Source organism: Ciconia boyciana, chromosome 1 (assembly GCF_034638445.1).
Source record: "Ciconia boyciana chromosome 1, ASM3463844v1, whole genome shotgun sequence".
In the NCBI taxonomy this organism is placed as follows: domain Eukaryota; kingdom Metazoa; phylum Chordata; class Aves; order Ciconiiformes; family Ciconiidae; genus Ciconia; species Ciconia boyciana.
The window spans coordinates 67,953,624-67,972,110 of NC_132934.1; the positions used below are offsets into that span (position 1 = coordinate 67,953,624).

At 41.8% G+C, this 18,487-nt stretch overlaps 1 protein-coding gene across 1 annotated transcript in view; it reads left to right on the forward strand.

Moving 5' to 3' along the window:
• Positions 1-18,487, forward strand: part of TMTC1 (transmembrane O-mannosyltransferase targeting cadherins 1) — a 147,799-nt gene that overhangs the window by 66,449 nt on the left and 62,863 nt on the right. Inside the window, exons 8-9 of the mRNA XM_072872770.1 lie at positions 3,801-3,990; positions 17,094-17,215. Coding sequence (XP_072728871.1) covers positions 3,801-3,990; positions 17,094-17,215 — 312 coding nt within the window. The remainder of the gene's footprint in view (positions 1-3,800; positions 3,991-17,093; positions 17,216-18,487) is intronic.

The window sequence follows — 18,487 nt, forward strand, 5'->3', positions numbered from 1 at the left end:
ATTGCCATGACAACACCTGCTACCTACAGGAGGAGCTGTGTTTTTCTGAACATGCCAGAGATGCTGAGAAGTGAAAAGAAACACTTGATACCTGCTGAAACTTGGATTTCCATGTTCAATTTGCAAATGAAAAAAAAATCTGCTGTAATGCAAATGCTGTTAACCAGCCTGGGGGAAAACTGATTGCCAATTAAGAGCCAGATTCTTCCAGTCACCTCACCAGTAGTACTCTGTCTTGCCTGGGATTAACTGATAGGGAGGGTGATGTTACAGGCAGAGACTTTTCTCCCTTGGAATTCCAGCCGACATGAACAGCAATATAGAGAATATCATTAATTTAAAATGTAATTCACTTAGTCAACTAATTAAAAGAAAATACTTTTGTTGCCATTTGCAGGTAGGCTGCTGAAATGTAATTAGCTCCTGGAATGATTCTATGAATCTTCGAGTCTTCAAAATTTGCGAATTATTTCTTTGAGGTGTCAGTTTTGGGGAGAGGGTTCTTCCAAAGTTTCTCCTGCATTTAGCTTTCTCCCTGGTTAGCCTTGTGATACGAGAGCCACACGGATGTAAAGGAATATCACATGCTTTTGAGAGCCATAAGTAAAAAGCAGCACTGAACTGTCAGTAACTATTATTAGCATCCTGTTATTTTTCTGTTCCTAGTACCTAGAATAGCAATAGTTGGTAGTGCTTTATTTTATACAGCCATCCATCGCATTCCAGGACAGGTTACCAATGCTGAATGCATATCCAAACTTCTGCTTGGATCAGAGCTTGCTCAAGGCTTTCTTGCAGCTTACAAACACCTGCTAAAATCAGGCAGCACCCTCCTGGATCCTGCTTCCATGTCTGCTGTTGGCACATGCATGTTCAGTGAGGGCATTCAGGCTTGACAGCGAGAGACGTGGCCAAGGATTCTCTGGTACGATGTCTAGAGAGGCAAACCAGTTGACTGTACATAGATGGTAATGACTGTCACAGGCTTTAAAAGAGTTCACCGTTGGTGGCAAAGCATATTCAAGATACTAATTATTGCCGTAATGGAACAGAGCGATTGTCCGTCTCCTCTAGGACCTGCCTGTGGCAGTGAGTTGTGCATGTGGCTGCTGAGGAAGATGGAAACCCCACCAGCACAGGGAAAAAGGCTTGTTTACAAACCTCTTTTCATCAGTGCGTGTCCTGGAGCCTGGCTTCTCATCTTCAACAGCAGTTTGTCCTAACCTTCCATCAGAAATGCTTTAATGCACAGTAATCTGGCTATCCTGAATTCCTCTTAAAAATTGTTAAACTGACTCAATTTGTTATGGCAGCAAACTGTGCTTATTTATTCTCTGCTACATAACAATTTATCAGCTCCTGCCTTATCAGTGAAGATAACTGTAATGCTGCAGTTTGCAAAGATCCCAAATGTCATCTCATTCCTTTCTGCCTAGCAGCCTAGTCTGAGTAAGTAGGGGAGGGTTTCTGGTGTACGTTGTGGTTTGCATACAAACTTCCATGAATATTGTGGTGTGTATTGAAAATGTTAATATGCAAGGGTATAAAAGGACACTTCCTCCAAAAACTGGGCTTTCCTAAGACATCAAGTGCAAAACTAGCGCAATGCTTCTGAAAATCCCAATATACGCACTTGCAACAATATCATATGCCATGACATTATTCAGATTGATATAAATGGACATACTTTTTATTTTAAAAATAAAGCTCAAAATGGATCTCAGTTTGTCTTTTAAGTAAGTAGCTGTAAATAAATGCTGGCAACCCTTTCTGAACCGATGTATCAAGACTGATAACAGAACTCTGTTTTGTATTGCAGCTGAGCAGAGGTGGGGCCAGGCCATACATAACATCACCTTGCGAGCGAGCACCTTGGTGTGGTTAAGCTTCACTAGATTTTGTGTTCCTGTGTTTCTCTGTAATGCGGACTAGAAAAGATTGGCTTAGCGACTAGAAGAGACATATTTGTTTCTTTAGAAAGAGTGAACAATCAAAATTGTAAGAAGAGTTTGAGTAGAATTAGATTATATTTTTGTGGGATGCTTTCTTCAATAGAAACTGGCCTTTAATTGCTGCCTCTATTAAGAGAGAAAGTCAGTTTTCTCTCTTTCTTCCCTTTGTTTGCTGCCTCAGGGTGAGGAAGGGGAGGAAAATGAAGGGATGGAAGAGAAATGTACCAAATGGCTGAAAACCTTAAAAATGTGGGAATATTCCATTTTCCATCAGAATTGGGAGCTTAGAAAGATTTGTGGGCAAATGAGAATGTGCCTTTTCCACTGTTTACAATGAAACATTATTCCAGCTATGTAAGCCTCCCTGCTTTTGGTTCGCTGTGCTGCTGGAGACGTTTGTTTTTTGGATGATAACCTAACTGTTTGTGTTTATTTAAAAAGGTTTTCACAAAAATTTAGGTGTCTCTCATCCCCGTGTCTGGGAACTTCTATCTTGCCTGCCTGGAGTCACATTTAGCTTCAGTGTCTTACCCCTTCTACCATAAATATAATATAATGTTGTAACTACTGTTGTAAGGGGCTGCATTTTGACCCCAAAGAGGCATGTTTCTAAGTGGTGAGTGAAACAATCCTCTGTCTACATGGCTCTACATCTCTTGGGGGTCCTTTGTTACCATTTTAATAAACCTGCTAAGGTACCATGGCAACTGGGTGTGATAACAACAGCCAAAGCAGGCTCAGATGGAAGAAATCCTATACAGGATAGAATATAATTTCATTTCTTTTTGAGTATTTGCCGTCTTTGGTGCTGTGTACAATGTGGATTTTTCCATTTGCGAACCAAGAAAGGGTTTGTCTGTTCTAAGGCTGTCACAGTTCTGCTTGGTTGACTTTGTGATTGCTGGAATAATCTCCAGCCTCTTGCATACAAAAGTATTTGAACTTTTGTAAATGTGGTTTGAGGGGGATGCACTTTTGGGCAGGTAGGTGCCAAGCAGCAAAAGGCTGGGGAGGAGAGGGGATGTTGGTTTGGTTTTTTTTTTTCTTGTTTTCTTTTTATTTTTTCTTGTTTTCTTTAGCCCTGTCACACACATGCTGTTCTTGTTCAGTCTTCTGAAAGCCCTGCATACTTCCCAGAGGGCAGCATGGTCCCCGTTTCCATTCGCCATTCATTTCCTCTCTATTGAGAATACCAATTAATGAAGATTACAACAACTTGAAAGGCTCTCTACTTCTCCATCACTTCTGTGGCACATGTCATGCAAGCTGTCCCCAGCTCTAATAAGCTGTGATGGGATCAGCCAAGAATCACCCTGTGCCTCCTTTCTTCTGCATTTTCTCTCTCTGTGCCGGGATGCAAAGAGAAAAGACAGAGAGGTCTGACTTTAATTGCTCAATATTGTGCACATAGGAGAGATCCTAAATTGTAAGTTAAACCCAGCTAGAGGCATATTTTGTATCGCAGGAGTGATGCAGTGAACTGTGAAACAGTTCAATATATGTATGTACCTGCTTAGTTATCATTTGTTTATTGTTGAAGCTGGTAGAAAGTCTCTTCAAAAATCTGGCATTTGAACGGAAGATGAAGATTTCTTAGTTTTCCAAAGGCTGGTGCATAGAAACCACATAAACGTTATTGATCTTATGTTATTTCTTTAAATGACCTGTTGAAGTGCCCCTCACCTATGTTAGCATCTCTTTATTGACAGAAAGGTATGGTATTGCCTGTGTGTGCAGAGCTAATTTTTTTTTTTCTTCCTCCCATATAGAAAGTGGTGATTGCCAAAGGAAAATGTTTCATGTGTTGGCAGTCATTCCATGTATTAAATTACCTGTTTTCTTTTGCAGGTTTCTAACTTATTCCTACCTTCTGGCCTTCAATGCGTGGCTTCTGCTGGCACCGATCACCCTGTGCTACGACTGGCAGGTCGGCAGCATCCCTTTGATTGAGTCCGTCTGGGATGCAAGGAACTTAGCCACAGTATTCCTGGTGCTGGTGATGATGTTACTCAGCTTACACTGCATAGCTGCATTCAAGGTAACACTGAAAGACACGCAATACCATGTTTTGTTTAAAATATTTTGTTTCCTAATCTTCAGATGAAACGGTCGGTAAGCGCAAGTTTTCCTCTCAAATGCATTGGATTGAGGTGAAAAAACCATACTGCTACATAACTGACGCAGGCAAGCTTAACAGATGAAAATGTCCCTCTAGTTGAATGTCTCAGTCTCTAATTGGTCTGATTTGAGGGCAAAACTTGGCCTGGAGTCCTGCATTCCATTACTGTTAATGATCCAAACCCCACTGAAGTTGTTAAGTGTCTCTGCTTCTCCCATAGTCATTAGGCTCTTTGTCACTTGCTTCAAACAGGACTGGGAACTGTCATCTGCAGAACCATTTGAAAATGAAATCAGTTATTGTATTCGTACCTTTGCTATGCTTCTAAAACCTAAACATTGAATACATCTTGATGAGAAGATTTCCCATCAGCGGAGTAATGGAATGTGGGAAATCTGAAATGATCTGGAAATTGTTATTTAGTGTAAACAATATAGTTGGTAAGCCATGCTTCACAATTCAGCATTTGAGATCCACCATTAATCATATTGCAGAAATGAAAGTGAGATTGTACTAGACTTGTCAGAGATCAGATATGCACTTACATGGAAGGGTTTTTTGTGGATCATAGGGAGTTACAAGCTATTCCTCCTTCAGTTGTGTTATGGAAGCTTCTTTAGGAAAGGTGTTGGTAATAATTTTTGAAATAGTACAAAAGTTTATCTTCCTTTAACATACGTATCGCTGAAAAACATAGTAGGGGAGTGACAGGTTTTTAATACCTATGTTATGCTAAAACGTGTAGGTCATGTCCATGCTTCAGTCTACCCTGGCAGTCTTCTCTGTGATCCCGATAAGAGACAGAAAATGAACCAAATAGTTTGAGACTGCAGAGTTATTAATTTAGATTATACATTGACAGATGCTGTATGGGAAATATGGGAAAATACCCTATTAGGCATTCACTAGTTCTACCTACAGGTTGTACATCATCTTGTATTCCTCCTGCTTTCATTTCTTACTGCTAGAGATATTCAGAAGTGTTTGTATTAGACCTAATCCTGTTCCTAGGGAAGTTAATGATAAAATTCTCATTAGCCCACTACTGAACACTTCTGAAAAATCTTATCCCGTGTTCTTTGAAGTTTTGATTGCTTTTTATTTCTTCTCCTGTTGTCAGAGTTGGTACCATGTGTAAGATTAATGTTGCTGGTTTGCTAGGAAAAAAAATCTTTCAGGATTATCCAAAGACATTTTGTGTTATTTTATTTTGGCTAAAGCAATAATCCAGAAGGGTTCCTTTGGGTAACTGAATTGTTTGTCTTCTGTCAAACTGCACAACAAAATATTTCAAAACACTGTGCACAAAATCTCTAGTTTTTATCATATTTTTATTCCTTTTTTCTTAAAGGCAAACCAATTCAGTCTGGATTTATGAATACCACTGTTTGATTCGAAACTGCAGCTACTAATTTTTTGTTAGAATAAGTTCACTGCTTTGCTCTTAACCACTGTTAATGTTGCGTTAAGCAACATGAATTTCACTCTCCAGGCATTTACTTACTGTATGCTTTGAAATTAATCTTGTAGATTCCTTTGTGTTTATCCGTGAAAACCCCAAACATGGAATAAATTGGATCTGAAGTGATCTGCTTTTGTGTTTAACCCAAGTAAACCTAGAATCATCACCCATCCTTGACACAGTGCTCTAATCAGTCTCCGCTCGCAGCCTCCAGCAAACCCACTGTGAACATGAAACCAGTAATGGTTCCTGGGCGTCAGCTTGGACATGCTTCCCCCAGCCCTAAGAATAATTAGAGGTAGCTGAAATATTCTGCTTTTCAGGAAATTCTAAATTTCTGAAGCTATTTTCTATTTTATTTTTAACGACTCTCATAACAACCCAATTGCAATACTGCCATTAAGTGGGATGAAGATGATTGTGTTGTGCTGACTAGTATGAATTACTGAGGAAAGCAAATACAAGGAAGAGGCACATTTCCTGGAAATAAATTATCCCATTTGGCTTCGGATACTGTCAGGAATGTCTTCTACAGCGAGGAGAGGGAAGTTCAGGACATGTGAACTGCAGGCACAATTAATTATATTAGGCTCTTAAAAAAGCTTCTTTCCAAATGCAACAGCAGTGGCCTTTCATACAACATGCTCCCCCCAAGAAGGACCATCCTTCAGTCAAGCCCCAGACAGGCTATTTCTCAGTATTTTGCAGCTTGTAGGCAGCATGAGACGCATCAGTTAATTTTTCACATTTCGTAAAGTGTAAGATGTTCTCCTTTCTTTTTGAAGAAAACACACAAAACTGTCTTAACAGCCATTTGTCTTTCCTTTTTCATTGCAAAGTCTAACCTGGAAACAATAGCTTGCAATTTTCTAAGGAATGGGTTTAGAGTGAACAGGCATGCAGTTTGCGTGCCTTTCATTTGACTGTGTAGGTGTGCAGGGGTAAGGGAGGACAAAACCTTGTATTCATTCTCATTGGCACTAACACTTTCTGTGGCATGGAGAATGGAAATGCTAGAAATGATTTTGGCAGAAGTGCAGACATTTGTGCAGTGAACACTGAACTGATTTTCAGTGGCAAGAGGCGATGCGTGTGTATCCACAAAACAAGCTCACAGGAGACTCGCAGAATATATTACATGGACTGTAATTAGAGAATGCATGTATTGGATTTCTGCCTTTGTTGCCATTGAATTTTAAACAGGGCTAATTTGTTGTTGACGTTTGCGATTAGGGTAATAACCCTGTTGGCATGTATGTGTAGTGCTGATAAAGGCTATCTAAGGCATGAAGCTTTCTTGTTCCATTTCATCTTGTGAACGTTATTATACCTCAGAAGGAGAAGAAACAGTGCTTTGCTTGGAACATGTCTGTTATTAGATTGGGGGTTTTATGCTGAAAACTGCAGAAACAGAGGAGGCAACTCTCCAGTTTGTTATTGTTTGATGAGAAACCTCCCTCCTCGTCTCCTCCTGGTGCACTTTTGCTGTTGTTCTCCTTCTTACATAGTGAGAAAGTCACTTGAAAAATTGCTTTGTTAGTTCCTTGTATATAACTTTCATTTGCTGGGTCATTTCTTGTGCATAGTGCTAATCCCTCTTGCTTATTGGCCAAAGAGATCCCCGTGAGCAGCTTCCCAAGAAGGACTTGTTGCTCTGCACTGTGTTTAGGTGCACAGCCATGCTCGTCTCTTGCTGCAGCCATCCCTATCATACGTGACGATTAATGTCCGTCTTCAGGAGGCCTGATGGGAGTAAAGAAAAGGCCTGCTCCTTGGCGCACCTCCTACTGTGGGAGTAAAGGACCTTGCTGTTATCTCTGGTCAAGATTTTTTCATAGTGACTAATGTGGCAAAGTTGCAGTCCATCGTTAAGCAGCTCTTTGAAACCTCTTGAGACTTGATTTTTCGCTATGCAGATGCCCAGCATGCTCTGCAAATTGGCCTCTCTTGAGCTGTTTTAGCCAAGGCACCGGGAGTCACCGGCGGGTCTCGAAATCCTCAGGTTCTGCTCTTTGCGGTAAACTTCCTCACCCAGTCTGGTTGGGCTTCGAGTAGCATGCCGGGGATGTGACAAAGGCTGGGGATGGTATTGCAAACACCTGCATCCCAGAGAAATAATAATAGTTGGGAAAAGAGGATGAGATTTGTTTATTGCTCATTTTCAAAGACGGCCTCAGCTGCAAGGAATAGACGTGGTCTGTCTTCCAGCTTTGGGACTAGGTAGATTACAAAGGTACCAGTGAAATGGATGAAGCACTCTCTTTTTGATTGCCAAGCACGCCAGTTATAAGGCCAGAGAAATAATCTGTCTGATGCTTCAAATGGCCGCTAGCGTACCCAAGGGCCCATAGCACTGCCTTTCTATCCTGGAAGAAACAGTGAGCACCTGGTGAACTAGAGAGAGGACAACAATTCCTGGTGTATCGTCAGGACGACAGTTATTTCTTTGACATGTCATAATAATTCAGTGAGCATGAAAGGAACACCCCTCAGATGTTTGAAACACCACTCTGCATGGCATTTTTAGGTCGCTGCTTAATTAGCAGTGTGATTGAAATGCAGCTTGTCCTGTAGTTGTAGCTGTGAACGTATGTGGAGAGCACATGATAGATCAGATTCCACTTTCTATGTGGTACCTGATATATGGAGGGCCGATAGCAGGAAAACTCATGTGTGCGCAGTGGGGTAATTCAGAGCAAGGTGATCTGGAAAACTAATCTGAAACAGCTTTTGCACCTGACCAATCTGGGGAAATTTATTGCACCTCATACTGCTTGGCCCTCATCTTGCATTTATACTCATGACCAACGCTATGGAGGTACCTTATGGTGGTTCACGGTACCTTCTACTTGTTCAGCAGGAACACGTAATGATGTGCAATAGTTTGCTCATGTCTGAGGAGGGAGTGCTACTTAGGTTTCACATCAATTTAAAAAAAAATAATCTCTACTGTCTTCTAGGATATATGTTTTTAAAGAACATGCTTTGCTGCTGTGTGTGACATGGCTATGTATGGTACAGGAAATTGTGATGATTTCCAGGTTATATTAATTAAATGCAACTGAGATATATATTATTATCCTGTTCTTTCATATGATACAGTTGGTTGTTTTTTACTTCAGATCTAATTTTAAGGTACTGCTGCCTCTACAGTTCTCTGCATACTGCTTCTTAGCCAAGATAAGGCATTTTATACCAAATTATTATGACTTTAATTTGTGCTGTAATTGGCATCGTATTGCCGCTTATCTGGTAGTTTATATGTATGAATATCATCTAAGCATATTCCTCAGTCACTCGCAGACTATATTTCTTAGCTGACAATGTTTAATACAATCAAGGAGAGGAACACATTTACATCTTCTCTTTGTGTGCATGTTTCTGTTGTTTTTTCTAGCACTCATTATGTGTATTCTGTCATGCTATTTACTTTACTTTGCACTCCCGAGACCTTTGCCTCGTTTCCCAGGTTTGGCATTTCATTAATAAATCACAGCTTATGGACCTTTCTGGGGAACAATTGCCTTTTATAATATTCTACAGTAGTATCAGCACGGTTAGAAAGTATGCCTAGCAAAATTCATATACCACAACACTTCCAGAACAATACCTGCTTCAAAGGCACTGCAAGATGAAGAAGGCTATTTATCGACGGAGTCTATCTGACGAGCTGGAAACCACAGTCATTTTCATGAAAGGTCCATTTAAAACAAATCCTGCTTTCATTTTCCTGAGGGCCCACTTGAATTCCTTCCACGTAGAGAGAAGGTCAGGACTGATGTTCTTAATCCTTAGCAGCGAGGTTTTTCTATGCTGCTTCTGTTGTTAATGTTTGCTGCGGGGAGAGAGTAATAAGCCAGAAAGACTCTGTTTAGAGAAAGCTGGAGGAAGGGGGGGAGCCCCTTGCAGGCGCCCTGCGTGCCTCGCCGGCCGCCTTTCTGCTCTGTTGAGTGCTGCAAGCGGATCAGCTGCGGGTCCCTGGTGGGGCTGGAAGAAACACGAAAGCCTTCCCAAGGTGCTTGCTGTGCCAGCCAACAAACACGCAGAAGAAGAAACCTTCCTCAGTCTGTGTGTGATTGCCGTTCTGAATTAAAAAAGCAAACACAAGAACTATCAAAATACCTTTTGCATCAGATTTTTTTTTTTCTTGGTAGATGTTTGAAATAACAGGTTTGGAGTGTGGCACTCTGAGTACATACAACCATAGCTGAAGCAGTTCTGATTTGGCTCACCATGAAGATATTCAGCATCTCACCAAACAGGCTCTTAACTCCTGCAGGAGTTTGTCACGCTAGGTAGGTAATTTTCATAGTGGTAGGTAGTTCTGCCATTTTCAGCATATTAACGCTGAATTACTGTATTTTCAAAGATACTCTTTTTGTTTGCTACCATTTTCTTCTTCTGATTTGAGTTAGTATTTCAAGACCCACTCAGAACTGAAAGGTTTTGGAGTGGCACAACAGTAGGGTGAGAAGGAGGGGGTAGGTGGAATGAGGACCAAGAAATTTACAGCTGAGGGAGATGATGCTGCTCATTGTTCCTAGTTGCTCCGAGTTAAACATTAGCGTGCCAAACTATTACGTGATTTTTATTAGGATTCTCTTGCTCAGTGTTACCTCTTAAGAGCAAGCTCACCATGAACAGAGTTGCTTTTACAAAGATTGCACTGGTACATACCCCAAGCAGTGCGCATGTGTTTACATTTTACCATTTGTTTTGTTTTGTTTTTTCCCCCATGTAGTGAAGCAGCCTGCAGTCACAGAATGAAAGGAAGAGGGAAAAACAACCTCAAGGTCAAAAGCATTTTTGTAATTCCTGAAGCAATTTGTTGACTTTCCTATTTCCTTTTGGAATGTTCCAGTTCTCTTTCAAAGACATGTGTGCTCCTGCATCCTGCTCAAATCGGCTCTTCAAGCGGAATTAGAGGCTGCAGAGATTAAGGACTGGGAAAATGAGCTTATATCTTCAGGCAATTTTAGAAACCTGGATAAGAAAGACTGTAAAAACACAGCTGAATGAATGGGTAGCTGAGGTCTACAGGGAAAAAGAAAATAGTAAATATCAAAATTTTACTTTAAGATAGTAAAATGAAAAGTGAAATGTTGGTAGAATACACTTCTGTGCCCTGCTGTGGGTTATGGGATTGGGAAAGGACTACTTTCTGCTTTTATTCCATAATTGAGAGCCCGATTTCCAGAGTGTTTGAGCATCCACAGTTCCCATTGATGTAAACAGAGTTTTTAGGCACTTTCAGCATTCTGAAAAATAGGCTGTTTTACCTAGTGATACAGACCAGGACTTGCTTCCTTCTGGAAACGGAAAGTGAACGCTCTCGTTAGGGTGGTCTGAGATATGTGCCAAGGATTTCTCTTCAGATAATCCCAGGTTAGGAAGCCAATGATACTTTCAGGGGTTTTGTTTCAGTTTCTGACTGGTGCATGTTTGCCTGTACACCAGTTCCTGAATAGGTGCTGCTGGTGAACTGGAAAGTAGTCTTTGTTGTTGCCGTATGCTGGAAATAGGGCCAACGTGTCAGTTAATAAGCAGTGAGCAGCAATGGTCAAAATAGTATTAGAAATCTCCATGGCTTTGGACTATCTGTGAAGTATAAAATTTGCTTAATTCTAGCGAGTAGTAACTGTGGGTGATTTTATCAGAACTAGATGATCACCAAGGAAAACTGAGCTATTTTAGTTAGACAGTGAGTTGCTAAGCCTGGCATTCAAGCAGCTGGCGCTACTGAAGATGCTGATTTTTTTTTTTTTTTAATGAGATGAAAGAATAAAACTGATAAATTGTAGTGATTACAGAATTTGTGGCTCTCTTTGTAGGAGCAAGCTGATTAAGCCTGCTGTCTGAGCCAGATTTGAAGCTGGGCAGTTACGTTTTCCTTACCAAATGTTTGAGTTTTTCAGACCATCTGTTGACACCTGGCTTTTGGCACCATTTGCTCGGTTGTGGTGGCACAGGCAGCAGAGCGAAACAGCCACAGCTCCACAATGCCCTCCTGTTTGGCCACAGATGACAAAGATGTACGCGTCCCATCCTCATTTCTGCTGGTGACCTAAAGGAGACCATGCTGATGATACATGGAGCATGGCACAGCTCTGCCATGGCCTGTCTGTGTCTGCACCAGTGAGGTGGGACTGGGGAGCACCCAGTGCTTGCTTCTGTGAGCTTTACATCAGCAGATTTTTTTCCTGTGAAGGAATGAATCGCTAGTGTTGACTCCTAATTAGCTTAAGTTTGCTTTTTATCACCTTATGCGTGAATGCAGAGTGAATTTGACATGCTTCTACACCGTCCCTTGTATCTTTAATACTGTATATGCTGGAAGTGCAAGAGTAGATGTTTGCAGATCCTGACCTCTTGTCAGGTGAGATGCTGCCGGGGCTTGGTGCAGGCCAGTGAAGAATCATGTTGCCGAGCTGCTTGTGGCTTCACGAGTGACTGGTACAACAGGAATACATGAGTTAAGTTTGTGTGCAGTCTGCACTAAGGGCTTGCACAAATGGATGTTAGGAATAAACTGAAGAAGTGTAATCTTCTGTCTGTGGTTTACAGACAGTCATGTAGCTTCTTTGAATCTCTGTCTCTTTTGATGGATAATGCACTTACCCACTAGGCCTGCAAGCATTTCAAAATGTGTAATGGCATTCATTGCCTTTATACAGCCATGTGCTACCAACTTTCCTGGATACCAGCTTTTCTGCACTTGCAGTCAGATGTTCCAAGCATAACATCTCACTGGCTGCAGTGGACCATGTAGAGCTCGCTGGCAGAGGGTGATTTATGCTTTTGGTAGGAAGGAAGTCTGTACTCCGTGAAGGAAGTCTGTACTCCGTGGAGCTGTTGGTTCTAAATGGTGGAGAGGTGACACTTGCCTCATTCTCAAAATAAACTGTTAGAGGAAGAAATTAAACCCATTTGATTGCCACCTTCCCATCAAACAGGCAAGCATGTATAAACACCTTTGGAAACATTTCAAGGTAGAACAGAACGGAAGTTGCTTCGACTTGTTTGCCCAGCTGCTGTCTTCCCCGAGGTGCAACTTCAGCCAGCCAGGAGGAAGGTTGTCCTCACGGCTCCGCTTTCCACTGCCTCAGCCCTTGGAGGTGCCAGGGGATGTGAACATATGTCCTGCCATCACAGGGTGAGACTTAATGGATCTGGCACCTCAGATGATGCTTTCTCAGTGGGACAGGCAGGGAATTTACAGTGGGCTTATGCAAGTCCATAGTTTATGACAGATATGTTGAAGTAATCTGCGTACCTCCTGCGCTCATACTTTGTGGGCTCTGGCTTGTAGAAGACTTGTGATTTAACAGTAGTCAGCAAATATTTATTTGTGGCTTAGGAATATGTCTTATATATAATACGGGAAGATCTCTTTCAGTTGTAAACTCAAGACTTTCTTCCTTTACCCCAAATTGCCAAGGAAGCAATTTTTGAGATTTATTGCTGTGTTGATGGTTTTTTGGCCTTGGAGTGATTCTTTGCTGTTTTGTTTGAGATAGTGTGAAAATTTTTTGCCTTCCCTTTGGGAGAAGAAGTAGTGTTCTTTAGTTCTTTGGTAAGTCTGTGAAAAGTAGCAGGTTAAAAAAAATTCTTCTTTATTGGTTTTTGGTTTGTTTTGTTGGTTTGTTTTGTTTTGGGTTTTTTTTTGTTACAATATAATGAAGGCCTAATTGTAATTAGAGGTAGATTTGAATTTGAAAAACCCCACCAAACTATCTGCTATAAGGAATGCTATCTTGCTTTGAAGTCAGCTTATCTTTAACAAAAGGAATCATTGTAAGGTTAATTCAAAGGTGCACTTTTTTTTTTCCCCAGAGACCTCTGTGACAGATAGGAAGATAAGTTTTATATTTCCAAAAGAAAGCACTATCTTTAAGAGGAAAGGAGATGTCTCTGTAAAAGGAGTGATCTATAATTTCTAGTCCTAGCTTTTTTATTTTAAGGAAAAAGGAATACAAACAAAATTGCCTACTACTCTTTAAAAGCTTTTATTACTGCTCCAGGCACCTGGAAGATGCTGGTTCTGCCACCTTTAGCTCAGCTATCTCTTAAGTGGGCTCATATGACCACAGTAGTTAAACCAAATAAATGGTCCCAATATTTCTTTCTTTTTTTTTCCCCTGAAAAATGTAACAAGCTATAGGTTGGTTTTTTTATTTTAAAAACACGTGGAGGGCATCTCCTATGGCTTGTGTTGGATGGAAGATCCTGCTGCCCTCTATTCCTGCAGCCCTACAGTACCAGTCCCTGACGTTCTTGCGCCATTCTGTCCTGCTTGTCTACTCATTTATAAATCTATCAGCCCCTCCAGGGGAAGGGGGAATAAAAGGTGAATTTGCTAAGTAAATTTTGATAGGGAAAAAGATAAAGGACAATATGGTGTCCTATGAGACTTGTGCTTATAGCTTTTAGCTGTCTAATGTTATCACCTGTGGTACACACGATCCTTTCAACGCAACATGGTTGCACTTCTGTCCTTTTTTTTTAGTGTTTTCTCTGAGCTGCCTAGGTGAGCAGACGTTAGCCCTTGCTGGGAAGGCAGGGACAGATAGCTCTGCTGTGCCTCCAGCCCTCGTGAGGCTGGGATAGAAGAACGTGCAGCTCTCGGGTCAGGGCAAAGGCTGGTTTTGCTCAGTATCTCATCAGTCAGTAGAAACTATTTAGGAAAGTGAGAAATAAGATCTGGCTGGGAATAGGGTAACTTTTTCCTCCAGTATAAATTCACAGCTGCAGGCAGCCAGTGATTTAGGAATTGCTTGCACCAGGGGCTGCATCCAGACCATCTCATTAATGGCCACAGATGAGTTTCAGATGACCAGCAACCCACCTGCTCTTCCTGACCAGGGGCTCTCCCCAGCCTCTCCTCCCAGGCAGGACCTAGCCACAGGGCCAAGGTGTCAAATACATGAAGTGCCCATACAAATTTTGGAAAAGTTAATGGCTGGGTAGAAGAGGGAAACCCAAACTGAGCTCTGGAGTGACCGCAGCACGAGCTCAGCAGTTTGACCTGCTGGCTCGCAGGCAGGACCATGTGTAACACAAAATCAGCCGAAGCCTGGCCTTCAAGGACCAGCTCTTCGCAAAAGCCTCTGCCTGAACTGAATGCTTTAAAAAGGGCTCTGCCAGATGTTTCTTGTTTCAGAAATAAGTACCACCACGGAGGGCTCTGCTGCCCCGTGAGGCTGGTTTGTGAGTGCTGGGCTCCCATCTCTGAGCCCTGCCCAAGGGACTGAGCTGGCAGCCCTCAATGGCATTAGTCTAGGGCTGTGACTTGTTGTGGAGGGAGAAAGGGCACACAATACCATTTTCTCCTTCAGCCGAGCTAATTCCCACATTTTCCTCTTTCCCATTTGATGTACCGGCTTTATTTGTCTTTCTCCAGCGTTCAGTTTCCTTTGCTTATCTGCAATTCTGCAGCCTCAAATAACACAATGTCATTCCTAGAGATGTTAACTAGAGGTTGCTTTCCCAGTTACTGATTTAATGAACAACAACTGGAGAAATATTTGATAGCTGGTTCATTTGCAAGCAAGAGCGTATCTTGTGGACAGAGAACACTTTATGCATTAGCAGTGCACTCCCTTTGGCCCAATGTGCCTTCTTGTGCCTCTGGGTCTTTGTTGTCAAACTGCTGGGGTAGAGCGGTGGCAGCAAATGGGCACCATAAGTAGGCCAGACAAGGTGGGAAAGGAAGAGAGTGTCAAATGGCAGGAGAGAAATGGAGTACGTGTCCAGAGCTGGGTGCGAGGGAAGTTGGAGTTGAGCTAGGACTGATAATTTGCATTCAGAGTTGAGAAATAATTTTTAATCCTTTTTTTTTTTCTATTCAATTTTCTATTGTAATTACAAGCCAAAATGACCATTACTGGGCACCTCTGCTCATCAGCTTTATGGACTGATGTCAGCTTCAGCTCTGGGAATAATGTATTTTAGGTGCTGTGACTGCAAGAAGGCACTAGCAATTGTGATTCAACACACTGAAAAAGTAGATAACAGAAGCAGGTAACTGTGGTGCTGTTTAAAGCAGATATTGATAAAGAAGTCTGGAGACGTGAATTCTGCTCCCCTCTCTGCCTTGTGTTTCCTCTTTGAGCGAGGGGAAGCCAGTGCACTTTTTTGTGATCCTGTGGTTCAGGTCCTCTAAAGTAACATCAGAGCCTCCTAACATGTACCATCGCGTTTGGTACCCACAGAAAATGTTCATTGTCTTTCCCACACAAGAGGATGACTACATTTTAATACTAGGACTTCTGAATTTCAACCACTGATTAGGCCAGCGGTAACTGGTGTCGCAGTCTGTAGCTGTGCAAAAGCAAGACAAGTTGTACTGCTCGGCCCTGCATCATTGATCGAGCTCTGTTCCTCAAAAATCTTGTTCAATGTTTCTAAATTTAGATCCCTCCAGTAAAGGGAAGTCAATTTGCTCTCCGAAGTTGAGAAATTGCCCACAACAATTAGGAAGTGCTACAACCATTAAGTGATTCTGATTGCATCTGTTTCTAAGCGTGACAAAGCTTCTCCCAATGGCTGCAGAAGGGCGCTGCAGAGGCAGCAGTATCGCAGGGCAGGAAAGCACAGATGTCTGCCTGGGGGATTTAACGGACCTAATGCTACGCTTCTGTTAGCCTGATGCCATCCTTTGAGATCATCCACAGAAAGCATGAGCTGATTCACTCTCGTGGGGTGGAGCTAAGTCTGAAACTCAGCTTGCCCGAGGAGGCTTGGGTCTCTCCGTGGCAGGAACGGCGGCTGCTGCTGATCACGGCGTCCTGAGACGCTTGTGTTGGCCGTGCAGATCACAGTTGTTTTGAACTGCGTGTGGCAATTCTGTTTCCCCTCAAAGAGTAAGCCAAGACTAAAGTGAGCTCAAGTGAAGGGCATTAACTGAGCTCAAGTGAAAGACATTAGTTTTAACATACAGCATGTCTCAGATTTCCAACTCTATGAGTATGGAGACCTTGTGTGCGAAAGTATCATTTCAAGTTTAGATATTGTCTCAGAAGGGATAAAATGACTGCATTAATGTGCCATTTGGGGCTAGTTTTCTTTACACAAAATGTGAGTGATTGAACAGCTTTTTCTCAGTTATAAACATTTAGGATTGAACACAGCAGTCTGTGTATGTGATACGCATTTGTGTATTTACATACAGCCACACTGTGGTAGACATGCTAATACATACATTCACACTATTCTATACTTATGTATTACCAATATGGGGTGTCTTTTAAGTACTATCTATGCCATCTCAAGAGACCTGCATGCAATAGATCTGACCTTGGAAAAGATACCAAGGGTAATAATACACCCTGTGGTTAGTATTTGTGCACTTTCTGGGCAGCTCAGAAGCACAAGCAATACATAAATATGGAAGGACAGTGTCTTGGAATAATTTCTTTTAAATGCAAAACATATCAAATGTTAATCTCATTTTTTTCTTACTTTTTTTATGAATAAGAGTATCAAAAGGAAAGGGGAAAGTTAGTGGTGAATTAAGTTGGATTTTTGTAGTTGATATTTGTTTAATTTTGTGTTATTGCAGAAACTGGAACACAAAGAAGTTTTGGTTGGCTTGTTGTTCCTGGTTTTCCCATTCATCCCAGCCAGCAACCTCTTCTTCAGGGTGGGATTTGTGGTGGCAGAGCGAGTCCTTTACATGCCGAGGTAACTATTGCAATTGAATTCCTTTCTAATGAGACCACCATCCCATTTTGTAAAAGCAGGCATGATTACTTCTTCCCTTTTACAATACTTCAAACGTTATATTGCTAGTCAGTGTGTTCTCTGCCTTTGAGTTTTGGCTTGATAGCATGAGAGATTTTATAGTTGGTTGAGAGCAGATTGCTTGGCAGGAGCAAAGCTATCCAAAATTCTTTCTTTTTCTTTTTTTTTTTTTTTTAAACACAGATTTTTTTGGTGTGCTTGAAACAGCTCAATACAGTGATGAGGTGTTGTTTCTTGAGGATTGTCCTCCAAGACTCTCTCTTGGTAGCCTTATCAACTTATATTGTCCAATGTCTCTACCTTAAGGACAGTATCTGACAAGTTAACCTGTCATATTTTTATTGTGGTAATGCTCTGCTTTCCCACTTCATTAGGTGGACAGTAAAAACAAAGGTAATAGTATTGCTGTCTTAAAAGGCTGCTGGCTTCAGTTGTGGAATATTTGCATGACCTCCTGCCTGTATGCTATTGACTGCATAGCATCTAGGAGTGGAGGATTTGCAGTTGTTGAAAAGGATGAGGAAAATCCAGCCACTCCTCCATCCCTTCAGCCTCTGCCCTGGGATTTCCCTCAGCTTCCAGCCTCTAACAATTGTCACTTCAGCAGTCTGGGTGCTTCTGATTGCATTTACTCAAGGACAACTTTGAGGTGTTACTTCTGACATCTCCACAGTATCCAGACCAGAGGCTGCAGTGGCAAAGGGCGTTCATCCAAGACGCACCAGACCATTGCCTATTTCACAGAATCACAGAATGCTTGAGGTTGAAAGGGGCCTCTGGAGGTCATCTGGTCTAAACCCCCTGCTCAAGCAGGGCCACCTAGAGCCGGTTGCCTGGGACCATGTCCAGATGGCTTTTGGATATCTGCAAGGAGGAGACTCCACAACCTCTCTGGGCAACCTGTGCTACTGCAGTTTGTTCCAGCCATGAGCATAAATGGTCATTCTTGGATGCTGCAAGTCAGAAAGCCCCATTCTACTCTCAGGTGCAGAGGGTCATCATCTGTTATCTCTAATGGGAACTGCTGTTGTGGAGCTGTCGACAAAGCACAAGTCCTCAATTTCACTCTCTATTACTTTGTGATAACTAAACCAATAGTTTTATTCCACAAAGTGTTTAAATTGTATTCCTTAGAAAATGTGGATCCAAAAATCCCAAGGAAAACGCTTATAGGTTGTCTTTTGCAAAGCCGTATGCATATTCTGACGGTCA